At 30.6% G+C, this 25,784-nt stretch overlaps 2 protein-coding genes across 5 annotated transcripts in view; one reads left to right on the top strand and one right to left on the bottom strand.

Moving 5' to 3' along the window:
- The window catches only part of LOC139500334 (uncharacterized), a 37,904-nt gene extending 21,202 nt beyond the window's left edge, over positions 1 to 16,702 (top strand). For all 4 annotated transcript variants that reach the window (XM_071289090.1, XM_071289083.1, XM_071289097.1 and 1 more), the window contains 16 exons: positions 524 to 625; positions 1,508 to 1,586; positions 2,203 to 2,314; positions 2,555 to 2,610; positions 3,244 to 3,370; positions 3,975 to 4,084; positions 4,286 to 4,388; positions 6,237 to 6,387; positions 7,184 to 7,259; positions 7,532 to 7,598; positions 8,171 to 8,256; positions 9,290 to 9,416; positions 10,014 to 10,055; positions 11,278 to 11,340; positions 11,909 to 11,939; positions 12,926 to 16,702. In XM_071289090.1, coding sequence (XP_071145191.1) covers positions 524 to 625; positions 1,508 to 1,586; positions 2,203 to 2,314; positions 2,555 to 2,610; positions 3,244 to 3,370; positions 3,975 to 4,084; positions 4,286 to 4,388; positions 6,237 to 6,387; positions 7,184 to 7,259; positions 7,532 to 7,598; positions 8,171 to 8,256; positions 9,290 to 9,416; positions 10,014 to 10,055; positions 11,278 to 11,340; positions 11,909 to 11,939; positions 12,926 to 13,506 — 1,913 coding nt within the window. In that variant the 3' untranslated portion in view covers positions 13,507 to 16,702. The remainder of the gene's footprint in view (positions 1 to 523; positions 626 to 1,507; positions 1,587 to 2,202; positions 2,315 to 2,554; positions 2,611 to 3,243; positions 3,371 to 3,974; positions 4,085 to 4,285; positions 4,389 to 6,236; positions 6,388 to 7,183; positions 7,260 to 7,531; positions 7,599 to 8,170; positions 8,257 to 9,289; positions 9,417 to 10,013; positions 10,056 to 11,277; positions 11,341 to 11,908; positions 11,940 to 12,925) is intronic.
- A 1,023-nt stretch (positions 16,703 to 17,725) lies between these two features.
- On the bottom strand, positions 17,726 to 24,772 carry LOC139520445 (cysteine-rich secretory protein LCCL domain-containing 2-like). Its single transcript, XM_071313055.1, has 6 exons — positions 24,588 to 24,772; positions 23,945 to 24,184; positions 22,599 to 22,717; positions 21,873 to 21,973; positions 20,201 to 20,329; positions 17,726 to 17,845 (listed from the first exon to the last, which is right to left on the bottom strand). Exons 1-6 carry the CDS (start codon positions 24,759 to 24,761, stop codon positions 17,841 to 17,843), a joined length of 768 nt encoding a protein of 255 aa, XP_071169156.1. The 5' UTR covers positions 24,762 to 24,772; the 3' UTR covers positions 17,726 to 17,840.
- Between the last annotated feature and the right edge of the window lie 1,012 nt (positions 24,773 to 25,784).

Here is a 25,784-nt window from a genome sequence, read left to right as displayed (position 1 = left end):
TCCGGAAAAACTAAATCGGGTAACAATTCAAAAGTAAATTCACAAAAATACTGAACTCAGAGGAAAATCAATTCGGAAAGTCAATAATCACATTGCAAAATCAAAAAACAAAACTCATCAAAAACGAATGGACAAGAACTGTCATATTCCTGACTTGGTACAGGCATTTTCAAATGTAGAACCTGGTTTAATAGCTAGCTAAACCTCTCACACTTGTGTGTACAAGTGTGTATCTTCAACATATATATTTTGTACATATATGCAGTATGTAAACGAGTGCAAATGCCTTATATATACCTACAATGTTGAGAACAAAGCAAATGTTTCTGTGCACTCATACAGAATATAAAAATGGTGATTTCCAAAAACTATTTGAAGGATGTTATTTTTTTCATAGAAGTTTTACGAATTTGCCATCGAATTTTAAGAAGATCTGAGGGTTAATGAAATTCGATGATATTTAAGAACAAGAAATGTTTTCTTATAAGTTTGTGGTTTAGTTCGAAATGTGTTCTATTTACAGATGTAAAAACAGATTTATTACCTGTACAAATCGATACTGGAAATAATTCAAACACAAGTATTGCTGATTCTGCAGAATCAGGAGAACCAGAATACTTAACTGGTAAGTTGTAGTTTGTATGTTGATATTACTAATTTGTAACTTTTTGACTGGAAGCCAATGTTCGATGAAACACTGGTCAAGCGTATAAAATTTTTAATCTTGCTATCTTTGATCAGTTTTGTTACAATACTTCTTGAATATTATACCAGTAAAAATTGACATTGGCAGAAATCTGCACATCTTTTTCTGCCAACAAAGTTTTTTTTCAAATATAAGAATAAAAAAAGTAAAATCACAAAAACACTGAACTCAGAGGAAAATTCAAAAAGAAAAGTCACTAATCAAATGACAAAATGAAAATCTCAAAAACATCAAAAGAATGAATAACAATTGTCGTATTATGAACTTAGTGCAGGTATCTTCTTATGTAGAAAATTGGTTTTAAAAAAATATAGAGCGAAAGCATAGAGACTATTACATATTGATTCTTTTCGACAGAAAATCCCCTTTATACTTTTCATCAGACCAAGCCTCTCCAAAATGATTACAGAAAAAAAAAATATTCATGAAAGTTATAAAAAAGGAAACTTCATCAGCAGGTTATTTTGACCTATTTTAATTTATGTAAGGGGGTAGTGGCATAAGACATGTTAGTTTCTCAATATAGGTTCTACATGTTGTCTCTGTGATCAAAATAGGAAAAAATGTCTATTTTATTTAAGTCGCATTTGTTACTAAATAATCATAGTCAGGTTTTTTTTTCTTTCTACGCTATGACCATCGAGACCCTTGTAGTGCATACCTATTTGTCTAAAATATGTGTATTTCAATAAATAATTCGATCTTTTATAAACTAGTTTTTGTAAGTGATAAACACAATCTGCAACTCAGAGGTTTGAGAAAGTGCAGACAAATAATCAGTTTATTAAAATTTGTTTTCAGACATGGAGAAACTGCAGGTTCTCTCATTTAAAAACAAAGCTATTGTGTCTATGCTATCAGCAAAAGAACAAAACCCAAGGTTTGTGAATACTTTTGAACTTGACATATGATTAAAAAAAAATTATTGTGAATAAGAACATTTGGATGTTCAATTATTGTCAATATAAATTTTAGCACAATAGATATATCAATATAAACACAAATGTGACACCAACCGAATGAGATTAATGTGCCAAATATAGTATACATGTCAATCATGAACCCGAATATATATTGTAAGCTTTGGATTACAATTGGGCTTCGAAAATAAACCCTTTTACAATATTCAGCCTCAAAAGGTACATAAATATTATACTAAAATAAGATATTTGTTTGTGTTCTTACTTTTTGTAAAACCTTTGCTCCAGTTCAAATGATGAATGTGATATCAATAATAGCAGATACTTGCTATTATAAAACAATATTTATATCTTAGTGGTTCTTTTGGTTATAATAGGAAATCGTAGCACACTTATATTCAGTTAACGTACAATGCTCAGATATAAGACCGACAAAAAGTTTTTTATTATAAGCAATGGTAATCGAACGAGCTCCAAGTATTTTGTAATTTATAGTTTATTTTGATCTTAATTAGACAAGTACATAAAGTTTAAATTGTAAAGCATTGAAAGTGTGATCACTTTAAAATATTTCAGCATTAAGTTCCTGTCTCCTATCTCCGATGTCCATTCGATATTCCTTATGCAAGGCAGCAGTCTACATCCAGAGAATCTCATCGCTTACATTCCAATCAAACATACTACTCAGGTAAGTAGTCTTGGATAAATAGACAGGTAGATTAAGTCTTCCTCGTGTGTTACTATTGTTTTGAGCAAGATATTAATGTTAAAAAAAGCATGTATTGTGATGCTCTTAATTTTTCAAGCATACAAGTTATTACTATTATATAACGTTAGTCAACTTTAAATGACATTAAAAATTTTTCCGGATGTTTTCCTTACGTGATTCATTTTATTTTCATAACATATCCATATTCTTTTTTTGCAGTCATCCACAAATAAATATAATCAAACAGTCTGTGTTTCATGGGAGTTTGATCAACGGTAAGCTTTAATATCTTTGCAATGCTGTTATTTTGTTTTTGTACCAGAACGTTTTACCAACATTGAGACTGGTAGAACCGACAACACAGAACTATAATAGTAAAATAACAAGTATATGTGCAGGCGTAAGACATAATCTTTAATTTCTGATTATTTCCAAAATTGATACTACAAATTTTAGTAACACAATATACGTATGTTCATGCTAGTACCGATGTACTGACTACTGTGTTGGGGATACGTCCGTGGATTAATCGTACACCAACAGAGGTATCAACCCAGTGGTAGTAATAACATTAACGGTATCAATTTTCTACACCAGATGCGCATTACGTCAATACATAATAAGAATGAATAATAAAAAAAAAGATTCGAAAATGATATTTCATTTTTTCTACTACTAGTAATATAGATTTGGTTTTTTTTACAAGCGTCTAATAGTTCAGCTTTTCAATTGACGACACAACATGCTTTGTTTCTCTTGCTTTTGTATTGGTAATCTGCTCTTTTATGAATTATTGCTCATGAGTGATACATTTGAAATCATTGAGACATAATAAATCAGATTGTAAAATAAAAATAATCAACATCTTTGTTAGAAAAATATATATATCCTTATCTTTTTAATTATAGAGAACCCCAGTTTGGTCGTTGGACTAAAAATCAATGTACAGTTTCAAGAACAGATGAAAGTCAGACTGTTTGTAAATGTTCACTTCCAGGTCATTTCATGGTTGTATCTATATCCACTAATATCAAAGTGAGTGTATTATTTTGATTTTATACCTTAATACATTACTTAATACAATGTACAATAATAGATCTTAATGCAACATACAATAATATATCTAAATACAATATAAAATAACATATCTTGATACAATATACAATAATATATCTTAATACAATATAATTGTATGTGATAAGGTCAAATTATCCTTCATTTTGTAGATTTAAGATGGGCATTTTTTTTTTTAAATGTCAATAGTTTCAAGAAATAACTTTTTATAAATTGCATGAGTTCGTAAATCTTTCCTTGGTTTACCGTCACTATGAATGCGTATTCCAACCCATAGAAAAGTCAAGACTATGTAAAGAAACTGAAAATTGAGAAGCTTTCTTACAAAACTGAATATCAACATTGCGTGAGGCAGTTGAAACTCCAGTTTTTTTTTTAATTATTTCCATATTTATCAATCTGCAGTTTTGACAGGTCAGAATAGTACTTCTTTATTTCATATATATTTTCACCGTCAAATACACTTTGTGTTTTAGCTTATACAATGTTTTTATTCTTCAATTTGCCTGTCTATTTTAAAGATATTTTTTCACTTTTTACACTTATTTTTTGTTCTGATTTTCAGATACCAAAAGTTGTCACTGAACCTAATCCTGCTCTACCTATTATCATAGCCTGTATAATTAACATCGTCGTACTTGGAATCGGTGTTTTTATTTACATTCTGAAGAGAAAGTAAGTGTATCGGGGTTTTGATTGTATAATGTTAAAATATGTTGCGTTTTGTTAATATATTTGTTTCCTCTTATATTTTACATAAAATATACATAATCTGTACTACATTTTACTTTTTTTATTTGATTTGAACAAAAGTTTTACATGAATTTAATTTTCACAAACAATGGAATATTCACACTTCTTTGTTTGTATTTGCAGATGGTTGGTTGGTGATGAATATCCCATACATTTCAGCTTTATGGTGTCAATTTTGTTACAAAGTATAACATTCCTGGTTTGCCTTAAAAATGTACACAACACAGTAAGTTACATGTATAGTATGAATACAGACAGCTGATGTGTAGATACTTTTCTTTGTAGCCTTTTTACACTATGTAGCCCCATACGGCTATGTAGTCTTTACTGTAAAATTATAAAACGCCAGGATTTCTTTGGGTGTTCCAAGTAAATACCTGCACATAGATCGAACATTTTTTTCTAATGTTTTTTACACATATAACAGACTTAAAAGTTTTAACAGATTTCCCGGAATTCATATTATTTATAAAAAGTTAAATCACAAAAATTCTGAACTCCAAGTAAAATTCAAAACGGAAAGTCCCTAATCATCCGGCAAAATCAAAAGCACAAAAAAGTCAAACGAATGGACAACAACTGCCATATTCCTGACTGAGTACAGGCAATGAATAATGAAGTAGATGAAATAGTATGACCTTAACAAAATCTGAAAATTAACATTAATTGTATTTATGTTTAGTTACATTAGCTATTTAGTGAAATAATAAGAATATTTAAGAAAACAAATGTATGTATAAATTCAACAAATGATACATTGTGTGTGCTTAAAATAAAAACTGAAAGCAATAGCTGCTTTCATAAACAAAATTATGGGAATGTATGCTAGTTAGAAATTTGTGGTTAGAAATTGCAGCACTTTTTCTAGTTGAAAATAATTTAACTTTCATTTTTAATGTGGAAAATATTGTTCTTGGGTCAGAGTCTTGGGATATTTCCCTAAACTTATTCACTATTCTGGTTAAATATTATATTTATACATGTCGCTTTAATAATTCATTACCAACTCTTAAAGGTGTCATAGCTATGATTAAAAATTCCTACCAAATAGAAAAAATATCTACCTCCTTTTACAGATCCCCTAGAGCAAGAGAGAAATTTGATAGTAAATAGGAATTAATTAAAAACTTAGTTCACATTTGAGGAGAGATCTTTCTATTTATGTACTTACTTAAGGCTTTATAATAGTTCATGTAGAATTAATAATATGTTGATGCACATCACAACTGGACAGTGATTTGTTTGCATCTTACAAGTACTATCTATGTTTATTGCTATTGTTATATATATATATTGATATACTAGTTTTTGTTTGATTGTATTTGAATTATCTCCCCTTGACTTAGGTTGACATTTATTATGTGACTCTGTCCAACATATTGTCCAATATGTTATCTGTTAATGATCTCTGGTGGCCTCTCCTGGTACCTCTCATGTTTTACATCACTGTATAGGCAGTGATGCATGTGGCTATAGGAGAGGGCTGATGCAATCATTAACCTTATCAGCATATTCAGATATTCTAATCCAGAGTGATAAAGGATGTGTATGATCCAGTAGAAAATTTAGAACAATTAGCATAACTAACTTTTTAATTTTAGACTGTTATTGAAAAATTTAATATCATTATATGTATTATGAATTAATTATATAATTATGTATCACAATATATACTTGGTGTATTGTCAGATGAAATAAAAATAAATTACAAAAAAAAAAAATTATGCAAGACGTTAACAAAATTCTTGTTTACTACGCGATGAAATTCATTAGTTTGAAGTTAATTACAGGTTATTCAATATGAAATTAGAAGATACTTTTTGATTGCAAATTAGAAAAAATTACCAGTAATCAAAATTATTTGGATGTTAGTAAAGCATATTAATGGATTGTCATATTGAATATTTATGAAATTACTGATTGGAAACAAATTATTGATGTATTTCTTCACAAAATTTCTTTTCCGTGTTTAAAATAATTAAAAAGGTACCTTGAAGTAAGTTTACACAATACCATTTTAGTTTAATGAGAAAAAAACATTGTTCATAAAAAGTAGTTTCAATTTGTGTTTTAGGCATTGTGTTCTGTGGGCAGAATAGTTGTTTATTTCTGTTTTCTGGCAGCATTTTCATGTTTGTTTGCTGAATCTATGCACATTTATATTTCCACTGCAAGGAAGCAGCAGATTAGCAAGCAGTGGTATAAATATTTATTAATTGGTTGGGGTGAGTTCTTTGTTTTACATGTAGTTTTTCATTTACATAAATTTTATATACTGAATTAGACAACAATGGCAAATATTAAGATATCAACGTATCAGACACACTCTATGTTGCGTTTTGTGTTCTGTTGGTCTTTTTTCTATTTTAGCCATGGCGTTGTCATTTTATTTTCAACTAATGTTTAATGTCCCTTTGGATTCTTTCACCTCTTTTTTTTTTAAATAAATCATTTATATGAAAAGATATTAAAAAATATATATTTAGCTTCCATGAGTAAAAGATAAAACAAAAAAAAAGTTAACAAATATAAAAAGGACAAACAAAACCAAATAGATTCACGCAGATACGCTAAAAAAATAAGAATATATCGACGACTAAACATTTTTAAAACAAAATAAAAAAGGAAATTGTATGGTGATCTACATGCGGCAATTATCATCATTTTCAAAATCAGATAGAGACTAACCACGATTGAGTAAAATCCTTTGAACAAAAGTGAGCATCTTATGATCATCAGATTAACATCCAAAGATCGAAAGCTATGGAATTTTGAAACAAAGGATATAAGGTATCCATCCATAACATAAAACAGTACATGCACAGCGAAAAACCGACAACGTTCAAAAGAAACTCGCTTTTATAGATGATCTTCATCTTCGGAATTTATTTACATTAAAATCATTACTAGCATCACCATGAAAGAGACTGAAATCAGCAAAGACAGGGTTCAGTCCTACATTAAGGATTTGTAATCATGGTTTATATTAAACTAATGAATATGTTTTTGTTTTTTCTATAGTGATACCAGTGATTCTGGCAATTTTCTTTGGTGTTGCATCAAAAATATTTCCAGCAAATGATAACAGCTTACTTGTGTAAGATTACATATAATTATGTAAAATGCATTTATGAAGTGCAAGATTCCTCTGTAAAAATACGTTTAAAGGTAGTTAGATTGGGAAAAAAAGTTTTAAACATTTCATTTTTACCTTTTAAATCGTACATTATTTTTTATACCATCTTAAAGTATAAGTGTGAAAAAGATATATATTGATAATAATTCATAGACAGAAAAAAACAAAGTGTATCGTAAACTGATGTTGCTTTTATTCTATACATGTACTGTATAGTTTAATATTTTCAATAGATGCTGGATTGAAGGTGACCAGTGGCATTTTTATGGATTCATCATTCCTATTGTAGCCTTAGATATTGTAAGTAAATTGTTCTTGGCGTGGGTGTAAGGTCTGTCATTTGATATTAATAATGTACAAACAAAATAATCGTCAAAAAACCCTTATGTATTTACCTATTATTTCAATATCACGGAACTACATATAAGCAATTGTCATACAAATTTGAGATTATGCTAGCTATAAAACTAAGCTAACCCAACATTCTCTTCGGAAATTTCCTGTACCAAATGAGGAATATGTCAGTTGTTTTCAATTCGTTCTGTTTGTTTATAAATTAATCTTTATTACGTCAGTGATTGTAGTTTTCACTGTAATTGTGTTTTACCAACACTTACAATATTTGAAAACTTGTTATTTGTCGAGCTTTTTTATTATAAGTAATTGAGATTTGTTTGAATACCGATGTTTGACGTTCTATCATTAAAAATACATTGTATTTCAATCAGGTTAATTAAAAAACAAATATTAAGAAATAAGGGGTTACTAAAAATCATAATCTATGATATTCTTGGCGCTAACGACTATCTTCATTTTGTTCAGTTTATAATAAATGAAATCTAGTGTAACAGTGCTGTTTATCTTCATTTTAGGCCATTTTATTCATGCTGATATTTGCCTTGCACTCATGCATACGACACCAAGATGAAGCCAGATATACGTCAAAGCGAACATTCTGGTGAGAAAATTTTAAATCATACTTTCAAAACAATTTGAAATATGTACAGAAAGATTTAAGATGGAAACTTGATTAGATGAATACTTCAACAAAAAGTGTTTTTGAAATATTATTTTTCATGTTTTATTCATTATTTCATATTAATTAAGAGACCGCAGCAGTTTACCAATGTGAAAAAGAAATTAAATAAATGAAGAAAAAACGCTTCATAAAGATAAATCGTCCGAAGCGCTTTTCAAGATGCATCTTCACTAGGAACGATCAACGTCAAAGTACCGAACGCGTAATAAGCGATATAACCGAAAGTAACATAAAAAAAAATAGTAATCAGCTGTGTCATTTTAAAGGAGCAAAATTATGAAGTAATGTTATTTCGTTTTGACCTTAAAAAGATCTTTTGTCAATTCTGCTTCAAATGAACACAAACACATTGTGGGGAATACATTCAGTGACAATAAAAAGAATACTGACTGTTCGTAGAAATATCAATTTACAGAAGTTGACAAATATGTAGTTGAACGATAGTCAATTCACCTTGATGTATTTGCTACCTGAATCGCCTTGTATTTTCCTTTTCGCAACCTAAATCAAACAATTTGTAGCTTCAATTACCTTCATGCCGAACAATATGGTTGAGCCAATCTTTAAAATAATGGTGACCAATTGTAGTATCGTGTATAGAAAAACATGTTTTATAGTCTATATTATTGCAAAATTGCAATGATTGTAAATAAATCTTTCAATTTTTACGAATCCGTTTTGATCGTTCTGCGGGGTTGTCGTTTTTTTTGTTTTGTTTTTTTTTATCTTTCTGTGATCATGGATACATTAAATCTTCTTTTAATAACTACTAAGTAAGTAAGAGAGCGGAGAGTGGTGTTTTTTGAGAAACATTAAAATATTTTTTCTCAATGATACAGAGATTTGTAGTGAATTTATGATTCCTTTATTTCTGTAATCTGAGATGAAACATTACATGTAGCGTATACATGTATGTACCACTTTTTTCAATTTTACCTTTTCTGAATTTCAGTGTTACTTGCCTGAAATCCATTTCAATTTTACTTTTACTAAATGTTGTGAGTTACCTCAGTACTGGTATAGGTAGAGGTGACCATGATGGATACGTAATCTCATATTCAATTCTCGTCATCTTATTGGTAAGTTTATCTTGGCATATATTCAGTTCTCGTGATCTTATTGGTAAGTATATCTAGGTATCTCATTACTTAGTTCTGGTTGTTGTTTGGTATGTTCTATTTTGAATGTTTACTGTTTTGTGCACATAAATTAAGCTTACTCTAGAAATTCAAGTTTAGGAGGAAAATTAATATGCTTCTATAAATAAAACTTGAAAAATACATCATATTTCTTCTTTACTCTAATTCAATAATTGAAATTACTTCTCAAATCAATATTCCAATGTTACAAAGATTATACTCTTATATTTGATTTTTTTTTAGCAAATTCATTATTGGACGATCTCGAAATAATTAAACAACATGGGAAGCTGTAACATTTATATTCTCGGTACATGCTTGTTTATTCCTGCACGTTATCAGATAAATTGTGTCAATGGCGCATTGTCTTAGTTTATATATTGAAAATAATGTTTTTGAGATCACATTATTTACATCACTTATTCAATATAAAACCGAATTGGAAGTATACGTAAAATGTTAATAGAAAATATATATATTACATCAAACAAATAAGTGAGATGTTTCTTAAAACATTTTTTTTCAATTTCTTTGTAGGTGATGGTTATTTTCATATCACGATGCGTTATTGATAAGGAGGTACGGTACTACTACCTTTAATAAGTTATTTAATATTAATGAAACAAATGTTTCGATATTTAACTAGTGTACATATCTACTCGAATTATGAAACGGTGTAAACAGTTCATTGTCAATATATTTGTCCCTGATGTATAACTATTAGTGAGTTTTTATTATAAATCATAAGTAACCAGTTACTTGATTCATAGAGTCCTTTAAGGTAGATTCATGGTATACCGCCATCTTGGATTGTACAATCACAGTACAAAATCGGTCTAGTTATTTGCCCAAATCAGCAAATTTGGAAACAGATTTGCAATTTAATGGTTAGACTGTTTATTTATATAAAGAAAACTTGCTGATTTATTGTATTATTCAAAATATCTTAACAAATATCAACCTTTTTGGTTTTTAAAATCATTTTTTTCAAATGAGCCATTTAAGGGGAGATAACTTTTTTAGCACAAAATTTATACTGGGCTAATAGGGAAATTTTTTATTTTTACTTGTGGCAAGAAAACAAGTTCGGAGACACCATGTTTTCTTTTTATTTTCTTAAAACATATTATAAAACCTATCTTCTCACAATTTTTTTCAAAATTCTATCTCATAGAATTTGTTTTATGCACTGTTATGTGTTTTTTCATGAACAAACTAACCAAATTTAGGCAATTTTCAATGACTCATAGCTTGAAAAATAGCACGGTGACCCATACTTTTTATTATATTTTTGAAAACAGCATAAGAAAATCTTCATTTTGTCAAATTACAAGAAAATTCTGTCTCAAAAAACATATACTTATGATCTACCTTAAACCATAACGTATTATTTTATTATCACCGCACTGGTAAGACAACACATATTTTTTAGTTGCAAAAGAGGGGCAGTCAAACTCATATATCGAAAATAAACTGACAACGCCATGGCCACAAAATACAAAAATCAAACCGACAAATAATAGTACACAAGACACAACATAGAAAACTAAAGACTTAGTAACACGAACCCCACCAAAACTTAGGGGTGATCTCAGGTGCTCCAGAAGTATTATATCATTAGAGGCGTGTGTCCTAGTTTCTGTGGTCGTTATTCTTTGCATAGTTTTTGTCAGTTTTTTCTTGTTATTTCTTGTCAAAAGTTTTTTTTTTTATAAAAAGTAGTCTATTGCAAAAATTTAGAAGAAAAATATTGCAATATATACTAAGTAGTTGAATAACGAATATATTTATCTGTCTTCAGATAATGACAATTCTTTGGAGAAGGCTGTCACCGTTTAAAAATAAACCACCAATGCAACAAATGGTAGGTATCGTGTGTGGCTGATACTTGATATTGATCTACATTCCATATACAACAAAAGGCGGGAGGTACTGTCTGGTTAAATGAGAAAAAAAGGCAGTTTCACAACAATTTTTATTCAAATATTAGATTTTCATGATATTAGCGTTAAAAATCAATTGAATGTGGGATATTGAATATGACTTAAAAAATTTCTTTTCCGGTAACCCTTATTTTTATAAAAGAAATGGTGTAATTGTCACGAATTGATGGAAAAATATATGTGTTAGAAATATGTATGCAATTAAGTTTTCATCTCAAAAGTAACAGCCATGAAATCGAACCGAACTCTCAATATGAGTGCAATTTAATATGTCAGCCGTGTGCATTCTTCTTTAGATGTAGATCACGCCACGCACACTAATACCGAATAAGAAAAAAACATTTTGGATGGTCTGTATTTCAATTTCGATAAACAGAGGAAGGTAAAAATAAAATGGTATATATAACAGACTCAAGAAACATACTCGAGCATTGAAGAAATATAAGTGTATTTACATTAAATTCAAAAGTGTTTTTATTTGATTTTCAGAATCGTAACCAAAGCAGCAGCTCATTTAAAGGTAATTTATAATTCGAAAGGTCAGACAAAAGAAATAATAATTCGATAAGTCAGACAAAAGCAATAATAATTCGATAAGTCAGACAAAAGAATTAATTATTCGATAAGTCAGACAAAAGCAATAATAATTCGATATAACATATAGAAATAGAAAATACGTGAAATTTACCATTTTTCGAAAAGATGTACTTTTTATTTGTATTAAACCATGCAATATTAAAGATATACTTTTAGTATCTTCGCATGTGCTATTGTACGTTTTTGCTCTTCCGTGTAGCCTATAATTTGAGTAATATAGGGTTATTGCATGAATATTGGGGAATATTGTCCAGAGTAGAATTTTATATTGCACGAGCTTGCGAGTGCAATATATGTTTTACGAGGGACAATATTCCCCAATATTCAAGCAATAACCCTTTTATTGTATAGCAATATAATATTTAAAAGTAAGAATTGGTTTAAACTAAGATTTTGTCGTTGATAACGTCATTAATTTTAAAGATTTATTGCACTAGTGCAATATTGGAATTTATTGCACGCTAACTTTTGGTTACTTTTTGTGGGAATTATTATATTGCTATGCAATAATTTCTTATACAGTTTAGTTTATAATATTATCAACTTCTATATGCTTGATAGCTTGATAGGTTTACTATGGTCCAAATAATAAAATGGAGTGTTCTTTACAACGACAGCAGTATGTTATTTCCTTCCAATAATAATTATTAAATTTAAGAGAAGTAACAATTCTACAGTTACATCACTTTTATTTACACGAGACTTTTATACTGTTTAGCGAACCAGGTTTCGATCTCTTGGAGTACATATAATTTCCGATCTCTTGGAGTACATATAATTCCCGATCTCTTGGAGTACATATAATTCCCGCAACTACTTTTTGTTACCATGATTTTTCCGATTAACCGATACATCAGTAAACTACTGCAAAACAAATTTACTGTATATATATATATATCTTAATTGTAGGTTATATGAAACCCGAGCTCCCAGAACAATTCATACCTGAGAGACATGAGTCGAATATGCATTATGATCAAGTAAATCGTATGAAATTTACCCATGAACGCAAAAGACAGCTTTCAGACCTTTTAGGGAGTTCTCAGACTGGGGTAAATTTAGTTGCTTATAATCAAGACCGACGTTCTAACAGAAGTTTGCCACAAGACAATGGTGCTGCTGATAGTGGTATCTTTGGGTCTGAAACTGAAAGGTTTTTAAATAGCGATCTTGAACAATTCAGTCAAAGGTCATCGTTTAGTAAAATAGCCATTACAGTAGCAGATGTTCATTCGCCTATTTTACAAAATGGATCCTTTATGACAGAAAGCTTGGAACCTTTTCCAGAACTTATTCAACGACGGGCTTGTAAAGATGTATTTATTCAATCATCGACACCATCTAATGGAATTGTTCGTCCAAAATATAGTTATTACATAGACCCCAAAGCGAATAAAGTTATTTCGGAATCTGGTGAATCTACAACTTTGTTAATTCAAGAAAAGAAACCAGATGATAAAAGCGAAGAAAATGAATCTGATAGTGTGTGATGTATATTGATAGTATGTGATGTATGACGTAATCTAATAGTATGTGATGCTATGTGATGTAACATGATTGGATGTGATTTAAGCTGATAGTATTTAATATAGTGTAATATGTGGTAATGTGAAGCTATATGATAGTATGGGATGCAATTAGATGATATCTAAAAGTATGCGAGGAAGTGTATTATATGATAGAATGTTATGTAATATGATGGTATCTGAAAGTATCTGATGATCTCATTGTATGTTAAGTTATATGATAGTATGTTTTAGCATCTGATAGTATGTTAAGATATAGGAATGCATGAACGGGTATCTGATAGTATGTGATGATATATGATAGTATGTGAGGATAAAGATAGTATGTGATGATATCTTTTAGTATGTGATGATATCTTGTAGTATGTGATGATATCTGATAGTATGTGTTGATATATGATAGTATGTGATGATATCTGATAGTATGTTATAATATCTGGTAGTATATGATGTTATCCCCGGCTGAGTATATATCTAGGATTTTGGTTGGTTAACGCAAGTCGTTACAAAACCCATGTATGAGGTCAATACAGGATTTATCGACCCAAAGAAGTATATCGACCTCGGACTTCGTATTCAGTCAGTATACTTCTTTCGGATCAATATATCCTTGTATCGACCTCATACAAAGGCTATATTTGTATAGTATGTGATGATATCTGATTGTATGTTATGATATTTGATAGTATGTTATGTTGTTTGATAGTATGTGATGGTGTTTGATAGTATGTGATGGTGTTTGATAGTATGTGATTATATCTGATAGTATATGATGATATCTGATTGTATGTGATGGTGTTTGATAGTATGTGATGGTGTTTGAGAGTATGTGATGATATCTGATAGTATGTAATGATATCTGATAGTATATGGTGGTGTTTGATAGTATGTGATGATATCTGATAGTAAGTGATGATATCTGATAGTATGTGATGATATCTAATAGTATATGATAATATATGATTGCCTGAACAGATATCTGATAGTATTTGATTAAATCTGGTATATATCTTTATATCTTTATTAGTATGTGATGATATCTGGTAGTATGTGAGGTAATGTGATGGTATGATAATTATTTCAAACTAATAGTGATAGATGCAGAATAATATTTTAACAATTAGATATAGACGTAGCATTTTTGGTGAATCATAGAAATAATTGTGATCGGTTGTGTGCCTTCATTAGAATATACTTATACATGTATGTAAGACAAACTTATAAAGTGAAGTGTAATGTATATAAAACCAGATCTTATTGGTCGTGTAGTACACCAGAAAGGTATGATGAACATATTAAGAAGCATTGAGTCTTAAACTGTTTTGAAAATTTAGCTTTATGAATTCGTTGAAGACTAAGGCACGATTTTTAAGCCTTCCAGTTGGGTTTTTTTCATACAAGCATGTATTCATTAAAAAGTGACATATTTATTTTGTATTTCATTTAGTATTGTAAATGTACTATTTCTTGCTAGTTTTTGTTGTCAAAATTGTGATCAAATTTAATAAGACAATCATAACTGCATTCCATTTTCGAAAATTGTTCGATGCAATAATCTTAACTAGTCAAATGTTTTCTTTTTTCACGAAATCCATCTATAGACAATTACGAGTATATATTATCCATAATTGTGACAAAACGAGATTTACAGAATAGAGTTCAAAATTTATTGTAAAAATCTTTAATTCCTGATTGTTTTATTTCTTTCTTTATCGACACTTTGAAGAAAAAACGTCCAATCCATTTTCTGCTTAGGGTCAGTCGTATAGTTTGAAGTATAAAATATGTTTGCTCAATACAATGGCCTTTATAATCTACGTTTTTTTGGTAATTTTATGATCTGATGAAATAGAAATCCGGTGTATGTGGTGCACTTTTTGTACAGAAAATTGTAATTTATTTAAAATATTAACGTGCCTTTTCTATGATAAAACAAGGTAGGAATTCCGTTCAAACCGGTGGTATGAACGTTCTTAAACCTTCGCGGAGTTTTTATGAACGAGATAATTTTACTATGCACTGAATAAAATTCAGCAAATTAAGTGCTCTTTGGATAATCATAATGATTATTTTCAATACCTTTAGATTCTACAAGATGTCGAAGCGTATATTAGCAATTCTATTTTTTATCTAAGTAATCTATAAGTCGTATCGTTACTTGTTTGTATATATGTTGATATGCATTGTAATAAACACATGTATCTTTAATGTAACATAACGACAAATGATTTAATATTTTAGCCGGTAAACCCGGTTGTGATATGAATTTTCGTAACAGATGTTGTCGAATTATGATGATGATGATTTTGCATATAAAAGGGAGCTTAAACGTTATTGTTCCGATTTTTGTGGAAACCATACTATAAAAAGAGGGAGGTTTTTTTTTCTGAATATTTACGCCATTATTTATTGAATCTATTCTCTAACATACAATTTTTGTATGGTTATTTCAGTTTTTCTCTCATTTAAATAAAATTTAACTGTTGTGTTTTAATGATATTTTTTTTTACAATATCTACAAAAAAGTAAAAGTCTTAAATATTTACAAAATTTTATTCACGAAACGAATTGGTTCATAAAAACAATACCTTGATATTATTTCATCAATCCGTTTGAGCCATTTCATAGGAATGTGGAAAGTTTTTCGTCAGATGAAATTAAATAGTTTACAGTACTTAAATCATATTGATTCGAAATAAATAAAATAAACTGATAAAAAAACTGTCAAAATCAAATCATTCAAATTTCTGAATTTTGTTTAAAACCCTGTCTAATTAATTGTTATTATTACACGATGTAACTGAAACATAATTCTGTTTCCAATACTTCCTTATTCAACTCAATATGTTCGCGAGGCGTAGGATTCATTTATCTAAAAAAAAAATTATTAATAAAAACTCAATGTATGAGACGGAATGGAGCGTTCTAACCATTTTACACGTAATAGATACAATACCTTTACAGCTCGGACTTTATCAATAATCATTTGGTTTCTTATCATTCCTACTTTATAATTACCTTTAGAAAAACCAACATTCCGACACTTTACAGTATGTACAATGAAGAAATATCATCATAATAAATTATATTTTACTATTGTTACTTTTGTTTCATGTCACCATTACAAATTTTATTACCATTAAACTACTTTCATTATTTATTTTGATGTTTATTTTATTTCAAATATATTTGTGTTCATACATACTCAATTTTCTATGGCGTTACCCAAATTACAAAAGCTATACTTGTTTAAAACCTAGTTGGACGAGTGGTATATGGTGTTGAACTCTGTGTAGCAATGGTGACACAATGTTACATATTATTAAGCATTATGTAAATTTATCAATTCAGTTGTTCAGAGGGGGAAAAAGATGTGTGTTGACTACTTTCATCTCTTGTCTCTTTTACTGGGAGAGGAAATATCAATAATAAATCAAATGCGTTAAACAATGATGCAAAGTGGTCATAAAATATGTATACTGTCATTTGAATACAGTCTTTGATTCATTTATAGTTGCAACCGTTCAATAAATATTTATCAGTACCATACAATTTTTGAAAAATTAAAAGCGTTTGACGAACAAATGGTGCCCATCGTGATTCCAAATGTTTGTTTGAAGAAGCAGTTGATGAATATAGAAGGTAATATATTAAGTATACTTGTTTTGAAAAAAGAGAAATTTAGGAGTAAGAGAACAGGCTGGTCGCCTCGGAAGCGTATTAATGTGTACGGGTAAGGTGACATGTATTGTTGCGGACTATCATCTTTGTGATTAAACACATTAAAATCCAGCACAGCTTGTCCATCTAAAACAAATTAGGGTTAATATTCATTTCGTATTATCATGTTCTCGGTCTGACAGTTAAACAGCCATCTTGAGCGGCATAGATTGATTGAAATATGCCCTCATTTCGATCGCAAGTATTTGGAATAATTCAAATTCAATGCTAGTGTGTGTTAGAGAATTACTATGAAATCTTTAAAAAAAAAACCTTTGTGCCTGAAATATTGTGAATAAATATATAATCTTGGATGGGGGATTCTTTTTAAATCACAGAGATAGCATGTGATATAAAAACTATATATACATCGAGTATAACTAAACATATATCTGTCATATCAAGAACTTGGTCATTGCTTACACGAAACAAAACGAAATATATATCATATTTATTGTATTATCTAGATTGTACATAAATAGAGATACATATTTTGTACATATATACAAGGATAACAGAGTAACCATAAATTATGCATTAGCGTCAAAACTGGGACAAAACCGTATCATTCATTTACATCAACCTGCAAAAAAGAGTGAAAAATAATTTGTCAATATATATAGAGGTCAGTCTTTTTATTGTGGCTCTTTTTTAGTGGTTGTGAATACAATTTGGAAGGTAGATATCTTAAATGAATTGCTGCTAGTTGTGCCTTTCACATGTTCCTGTGTCTGTCCCAACAATTTCCATTTTTAGCTCACCTGGCCCGAAGGGCCAAGTGAGCTTTTCCCATCACTTTGCGTCCGTCGTCCGGCGTCCGTCGTCCGTCGTCGTCCGTCGTCCGTCGTCGTCCGTCGTCCGTCGTCGTCCGTCGTCCGTCGTCGTTAACTTTTACAAAAATCTTCTCCTCTGAAACTACTGGGCCAAATTAAACCAAACTTGGCCACAATCATCATTGGGCTATCTAGTTTAAAAAATGTGTGACGTGACCCGGCCAACCAACCAAGATGGCCGCCATGGCTAAAAATAGAACATAGGGGTAAAATGCAGTTTTTGGCTTATAACTCAAAAACCAAAGCATTTAGACGAATCTGACAGGGGTAAAATTGTTTATCAGGTCAAGATCTATCTGCCCTGCAATTTTCAGATGAATCGGACAACCCGTTGTTGGGTTACTGCCCCTAAATTGGTAATTTTAAGGAAATTTTGCTGTTTTTGGTTATTATCTTGAATATTATTATAGATAGAGATAAACTGTAAACAGCAATAATGTTCAGTAAAGTAAGATTTACAAATAAGTCAACATGACCGAAAAGGTCAGTTGACCCCTTTAGGAGTTATTGCCCTTTATAGTCAATTTTTAACCATTTTTCGTAAATCTTAGTAATCTTTTACAAAAATCTTCTTCTCTGAAACTACTGTGCCAAATTAAACCAAACTTGGCCATAATCACAATTGGGGTATCTAGTTTAAAAAAAGTGTGGCGTGACCCGGCCAACCAACCAAGATGGCCGCCATAGCTAAAAATAGAACATAGGGGTAAAATTCAGGTTTTGGCTTATAACTCAAAAACCAAAGCATTTAGAGCAAATCTGACATGAAGTATAATTGATTATCAGGTCAAGATCTATCTGCCCTGAAATTTACAGATGAATCGGACAACCTGTTAGTGGGTTGCTGCCACTGAATTGGTATTTTTAAGGAAATTTTGCTGTTTTTGGTTATTTATTTTGAATATTATTATAGATAGAGATAAACTGTAAACAGCAATAATGTTCAGCAAAGTAAGATTTACAAATAAGTCAACATGACTGAAATGGTCAGTTGACCCCTTTAGGAGTTATTGCCCTTTATAGTCAATTTTTAACCATTTTTCGTAAATCTTAGTAATCTATTACAAAAATCTTCTACTCTGAAACCACTGGGCCAAATTAAACCAAACTTGGCCACAATCATCATTGGGGTATTTAGTTTAAAAAATGTGTGGCTTGACCCGGTCAACCAACCAAGATGGCCACCACAGCTTAAAATAGAACATAGGGGTAAAATTCAGTGTTTGGCTTATAACTCAAAAACCAAAGCATTTAGAGCAAATCTGACATGGGGTAAAAGTGTTTATCAGGTCAAGATCTATCTGCCCGGAAATTTTCAGACAATTCAGACAACCCCTTGTTGGGTTGCTGCCCCCAAATTAGTAATTTTAAATACAATTTTGCAGTTTTTGGTTATTATCTTGAATATTATTATAGATAGAGACAAACTGTAAGCAGCCAAATGTTCAGCAAAATAAGATCTACAAGTAAGTCAACATGACCAAAATTGTCAACTGACCCCTTAAGGAGTTATTGCCCTTTGTAGTCAATTTTATAACAATTTTCATAAATTTTTGTAAATTTTTAGAAAATAATATCCACTGTAATGACTGGGCCAAGTTCATTATAGATAGAGATAGTTGTAGCATCAAAATGTTCAGTAAAGTTAGATCTACAAACACATCACCATCGCCAAAACTCAATTTTGTCATGAATTTATCTGTGTCCATTGTTTAATATGCACAAAGACCAAGGTGAGCGACACAGGCTCTTGAGAGCCTCTAGTTATTTACGTTTTAACAGTTGATTCATCTCTACATCTGTTACCTATTTTTGTTTTTCAGTCGTGTTTTGTTTTTGTTGTTGTTGTTATAGATCATGCCGTGAGATTTATCATTCGAACTGTTTCACATCTCAATACTTTTTAATGGTTGACTATACGGTGTGAGATTTGCTCATTGTTGAAAGCTTTATAGTGACATACAATTGCTTATAGTTTGATCTAAACTCAGTTTGATAAATTCTTATCAAAACTAATTAATATCAATCATATCAGATCTCTCTAATTCAATCGTCAGTGTCATCCGAGAAAAGTAGAGTGACGTATCGATGTGTTTGAAAAATACCTTCATTTTCTGATGAGCATTTTGTTGGGCATTTTTCTGGAACATTTGGCGATGAACATTTTACTTTTGGTGACTGGCACATCCAAGATTCAGTAATAGCAGCACTTCTACGAAATCTTCTCGCTATATCTGTAATAACAAATGCTGAATTTGTAAAAAAAATCATGAAGTGACTCGCTATACTACAGCCGGTTAAAAAGATGCGGTGTGATTGCCAATGAGATAATTATCAACCGAAGATGAAAGGAAAAAGTAACATAACACAGAATAAGATTTTTTTAATATACATAAAGCTGGAGAGATATAAGTACCCTGCAACGTCTACTCTATGTTTTGTCAGATGTATTTCTGCTTGTATGATGATGAGTTAAGGTCTTAAGAACTGGTTTTTATAGTTTGTTCTTATATTGTACTCTTATACCACTGTCCCAAAGAGGGAGGTTTGGCGCGCCGTTAAACTAGTTTAGTCCCGCCACATTCTGTGTGTAGATATGAAAAGATGTGGTATGAGTGTCAATCAGTGCCTGTTCCAAGTTAGAAGCGTGTAACTCAGTGATTGTCGTGTGTTGGTGTATATCATTTTTTTTCTTCGTTTACTATTTTGTACATAAATCAGTTCGTTAGTTTTTTTTTTGTTTAAATTGTTTTACGTTTGTCATTTTGAGGCATATATAGCTGATTATGCGGTAAGGGTTTTATTCATTGTTGAAGGACGAACGGTAAGATATAGTTGTTAATTCTCGGGTCATTTGGTCTTATTTGGAATTGTATCATTGTGGCAATCATACCACATCTACTTATCTTTACATTTAATTTATATCATCATCTTTAAAGGATAGGTTCAGTAAGACCCCTTTTTGGCCCCAAAATTAAGCAGTTTTGCAAAATTGTGAAAATGTAATCTTTTAGCTATTTTTTGGAAAGTAGAATGCTTCTGCTACAGAAATATGTGCTGTTTTTGACAATACAATGCACATATATCGTGTACTAGCATCATAAAGTCATGCTAAATTACTGAAATCTTCACAATTATAGCATTTTAGTTAAATTTTGGACGGTTTCCGTCTTAAATGAAAGTGGCCGCATTCGTGTTCATTCATAATATTGAAATGCAAATTGTATTTGATGATAATACATAACATGTATAAAGGTTGAGGATGAACACGGATGCGGCCACTTTCATTTTTGACGAAAACCATCTGAAAAGTGACGTTTTTTGGCATATTTGAAAGATTTGTCATATTTAAGCTTCAATCGGAGCGTTTTTAATGACTGAATCAGTTAAAATCATTAACAGAAACTAATCGAATCAATTGAAATAGACACTTAAGTGTTTAAATAGTGTCCTAAATATCTCGTTAGATGAAACTGAAATTTGGGGCCAAAATCGCCCCTTACCGGACCTACTACATACATTTGAAGGTTGAAAACAGAATGATAAACTTTAGAAGAGACATTTTCACTATATTAGAGCATATATACCATACTCTTAATCTCTGAGAAGCACTTTCACAGAATGGAAATATAAACGAATTGAAAAATAGTTAAAAGAGTATCCTTCAATTAATCTAGAAAATATAGCAGTCAATTTCAAAGGGTAACGCAATGTATTGAGTATTTTTTCTTTTGTTTAAACCCTGATTTGCACACAATTTATTATCTTTAAATTTACCTGGTCCTGCACATAAACCGTTTCTGCAAGGTTCTCTGCCTCCCGGACATCTGGTGCATGGGGGACCTGGAGTGAAAACAGGCTGTCCCACTATATTTCCTCTAAAAATACGAATAACAGTCAACATGTCTTAAATGATCTAGAAAAAGCAACTGTAGGTCAACTATACTGTCCTTACAGTAAACAAAAGTACAAAAAACATATTTTTAGAAAAAGAGAGGGAAAAAACAAGAAGAAAAAACGACATTTTAGCAGAAAATAGTATAAAACATTTTAACATAGCCACAAGCTCATGTAAATGAGCCTCGCCAGTAGTTATCATTAGTTCAATGCTCATTGTAATACAACTTGAAGATCTATTATCGTTACTGAAGTCCACAAAAACATTAATAGATGACTTAAAACAAACACATTGAGATTACTATCATTGGACATGCACATTATCATATGTTTAATTTTGTGTTAATCATATTTTTGTATAATCTGAATTACACAATGTAATTTGTTCGTTATTCTTCGAAAGTATGAATTATTTTGTGTTGTTTTCTTTTTTAGTCTAGATTCGGTTAAGCGAAGAGTAATTAATCAATGAAGACTTTATGGTTAATTCTTATACATAATGATTATTTCGATATTTATTGTGATAGGTTGCTGTCTCCTTGACGTTTATCCTATATATAATTTATATCATCACAGTTAGAATCAAACAGAAAAGCCTATACTCACTGTGGGTCATAAAAGCAGACAAAGTACATGGCATTTCGATAGGTCGATCCTCTATCGTCCACCAACACTGGACAATAACTCAGAGTACATCCTAGTCGACTCGTTCGTGACCATACCAACTAAAAATAAGAGTTGCATGACATGAAATGATTGTAATATTACACACTCAAATATGAAATATAAACTATTCGTAGATGATACGGCTTCTTGATTCTGATGACACAACATGTGAGTGCAGTTTCGATACACAGATTAAACCAATCGCTACTTCTACTCATTTGCTCATTAAGTCAAGATATCCTATGTGTCGATCAGTCGTCTACACAGCTAAGTTTCCCCGTTTGGTGTTCTTATTTTTAAGCTTGATATATCTAATATCAATTTCCATAATTTTGTTTATTGTTTTGCCAGTTTGATGTCAGAATCTCTTATATAGACGAAACGTTCGTCTATTGTACTTTATAATAATAAGCATGAATATAAGTCTTTTCGGACAAACATTTTTTATACATGTACCATTTGCAGACTACAAGTAATATATGTTTTCTCGTCAACAAATTAAACGAAAGAATTGATTTCATATCTACAATTGTATTTAAGGTAGCACAATACAAAGATTTTATAACTCCAACTCCCAAGTTTTAAACTGCTGTTACTTTCTTAATAATGCTTGAAAGTTTATAAAAGTGGTAGTTATGGATAGCTTACAGATTACTCTTTCAAGTTAATGCAATGTTAGTATTATGCAACAATTATGTAACCAATTATAATATTAACTGTGTCTAAAATATTTTCCCCCAAATTTCCACTTTCAATTGAAATTAGCTTCTGCATAGGTTTTCCTAGAGGGTTGATTTTATTATATCTTGTTCCTATGACCATCATCTACAAGAGTGTGTCTCAGATTTCAGATAGAATGTATAGAACAAATTTTACACCTAATTAAACATTATCTTCTTTTATGTGGTTAGATTGTTTACACTAATTAGAGATTTATGAGAGAATGGAATACCATAGGGACAATTTGAGACACCCTTTTGAAGCCCATGATGTGTTGATTAAGATTTCGTTAAAATTTTCTATATACATTTGTAGTTAAAGAAATGGTAGAGCTAAATTCATTCAAGTGAACTGACCGAGATTTTGCCACTAATTACATAATAATTGATAACATAATGATTGCACAATACAAATATTTCACTCATTTTAAAGATTAATCTTTTATCTATCTAAATATACCTCTTTTATTATTTTGTATGCATTCATAAGAAAGTTACAGCATTTTCAAGGTTAGTGATTGGATGTAAAAAAATCTTTTTATTGTGCTACCTTAACCTATCAATTACCTGGGTATAATGACAAGCTGCACCACAAAATTGTAGCCTCTGTTGTGGACTTCTGCGCTGCCACAAACTGATCTCATTATACCAATTCCTTATACCGTCCATAATTGTTTCCCGAGGCCTAGGTGCAGGACCAGTGCTAGACATGAAAGCTAAATTTTCTCCATAACCACGCATCTGGTGTTCAAACCTACATCCTTCTGACCACTGTCCGGCACGAGCTTCCAAATCGCTATCCCAGTACTTAAATAAAATAATGAGGTTATGTGAAATTAAGAAATGAATTAACTACCCGGAATTCTCTTCACTGGGTCAAGGTCTAGAATGAGATTTATGTAATTTTACTTTACGCTTGCTTTATTGCTTTGAAAAGAACATTAAACAGTATCAAAAGATACACATGTTGCCTTACAATACTATAGTATTGTAAGGCAACATGTTTACACTTTCTTGCGAAATTGAAGATTTAATTCATGTAGCTTTTTCTGTCATGAGACGAGTTTGTCTCATACCACTAATTCCTATAGATTAACATATTACATTTACTAGTCGAATAAATGTACCTTCACTGTATTCATATTTTCAGTACTTTTTACATCTTAACTGATTAAATTGATTATTATGAGTATTTGAATGAAGAACTTACCATATATTTCATATCTGCAGCATTTTGCCATGATCTGAGCATATTATGAGTCCTTTGGATTTCCCCTTTATACCGGTCTATATTCACCAATACAGCCGCGACTTGAATGAAGAGTAAACACAAGCCGACGAATAGGTGTGATAACATTGTGGTTAGAAAAAACGAATACATCATTCGTTGATTGGTTTCCTGAAATTATAAAATTTTAAAATTTATTAAAGTGATTTTTAAGTTAAGTTTTAAATTCAATTACATTTGTTTTTTATGTATTTTACAGATTCATTTTAACTTGTTTAGAATTAGAAAATGTTCTAATATCCCATATGATTTTCAATATAAATCCAAGTAGAATTACTTACTAAGAATTACTTATTACTTGCTTCCTTTTCTTCACTTCTTCAACTTTATGAATGAAAGGATCAAAACCTGGTCAGTATTTATACAACAAGAGCCAATCATGTAAACAGGGAAAAAACTATCCAAGGTCTTGTCACAATTAACATTGCCAACCGCAAATTTGTGTTTCCTTGTTTGTTTTGAGCACATAAGGTTCCGACACTTTCTGCATTATTCATAACAAAAGCTTTGAATGTTTTGTTTATGTTGCCATTGAACCGTGCAAACCTCGTTTCGAAGACTTTTCGTGGCAAATGCATTTATATATTTATACACGTCGTCTCAAATTTATCCCATCAACTTAAGTCTGCACATTTTGTTCTTCCGTCGGATAAGATATTTAAAGTGATTTTATTCAATGAAAGTTAAATATCTTACCTGCAGTGGCGCAACTTTGACAATTCAAAAACAATATAGTTATTGATATAAATAAATAGGCATATTTTTTAATACTAGGCAAGACAAGATACAAGGCATTCTATAATGAATATAAAAAAGAAGATGTGGTATAATTCCTAATGAGACAACTCTCCACAAGAGACCAAATTACACAGAAATTAACAACTATATGTCACCGTACGGCCTTCATCAATGAGCAAAGCCAATACCGCATTTTCAGCTATAAAAGGCCCAAAAATGACAAATGTAAAACGATGCAACCGAGAAAACTAACAGCCTAATTTATATTAAAAAATGAACGAAAAACAAATATGTTTCACGTCAACAAACGATAACCACGGAATCCTGACTTGGGACGACAGGCACATACATTCAGAATGTGGCGGGGTTAAACATTTTAGC

Source organism: Mytilus edulis, chromosome 1, assembly GCF_963676685.1.
Source record: "Mytilus edulis chromosome 1, xbMytEdul2.2, whole genome shotgun sequence".
Lineage (NCBI taxonomy): Eukaryota > Metazoa > Mollusca > Bivalvia > Mytilida > Mytilidae > Mytilus > Mytilus edulis.
This window is presented reverse-complemented; position numbering and strand designations above follow the sequence as displayed.

Bases quoted from the DNA above. Each gene is read 5' to 3' on its own strand.
- LOC139520445 (XM_071313055.1), bottom strand. From the start codon at position 24,761: ATGATGTATTCGTTTTTTCTAACCACAATGTTATCACACCTATTCGTC. The intron at 24,185-24,587 runs GTAAGTTCTTCA...ATTTTATTTAAG, and splicing joins CTGCAGATATGAAATATATG to TACTGGGATAGCGATTTGGA. The intron at 21,974-22,598 runs GTGAGTATAGGC...TCGTATTTTTAG, and splicing joins GTCTGCTTTTATGACCCACA to AGGAAATATAGTGGGACAGC.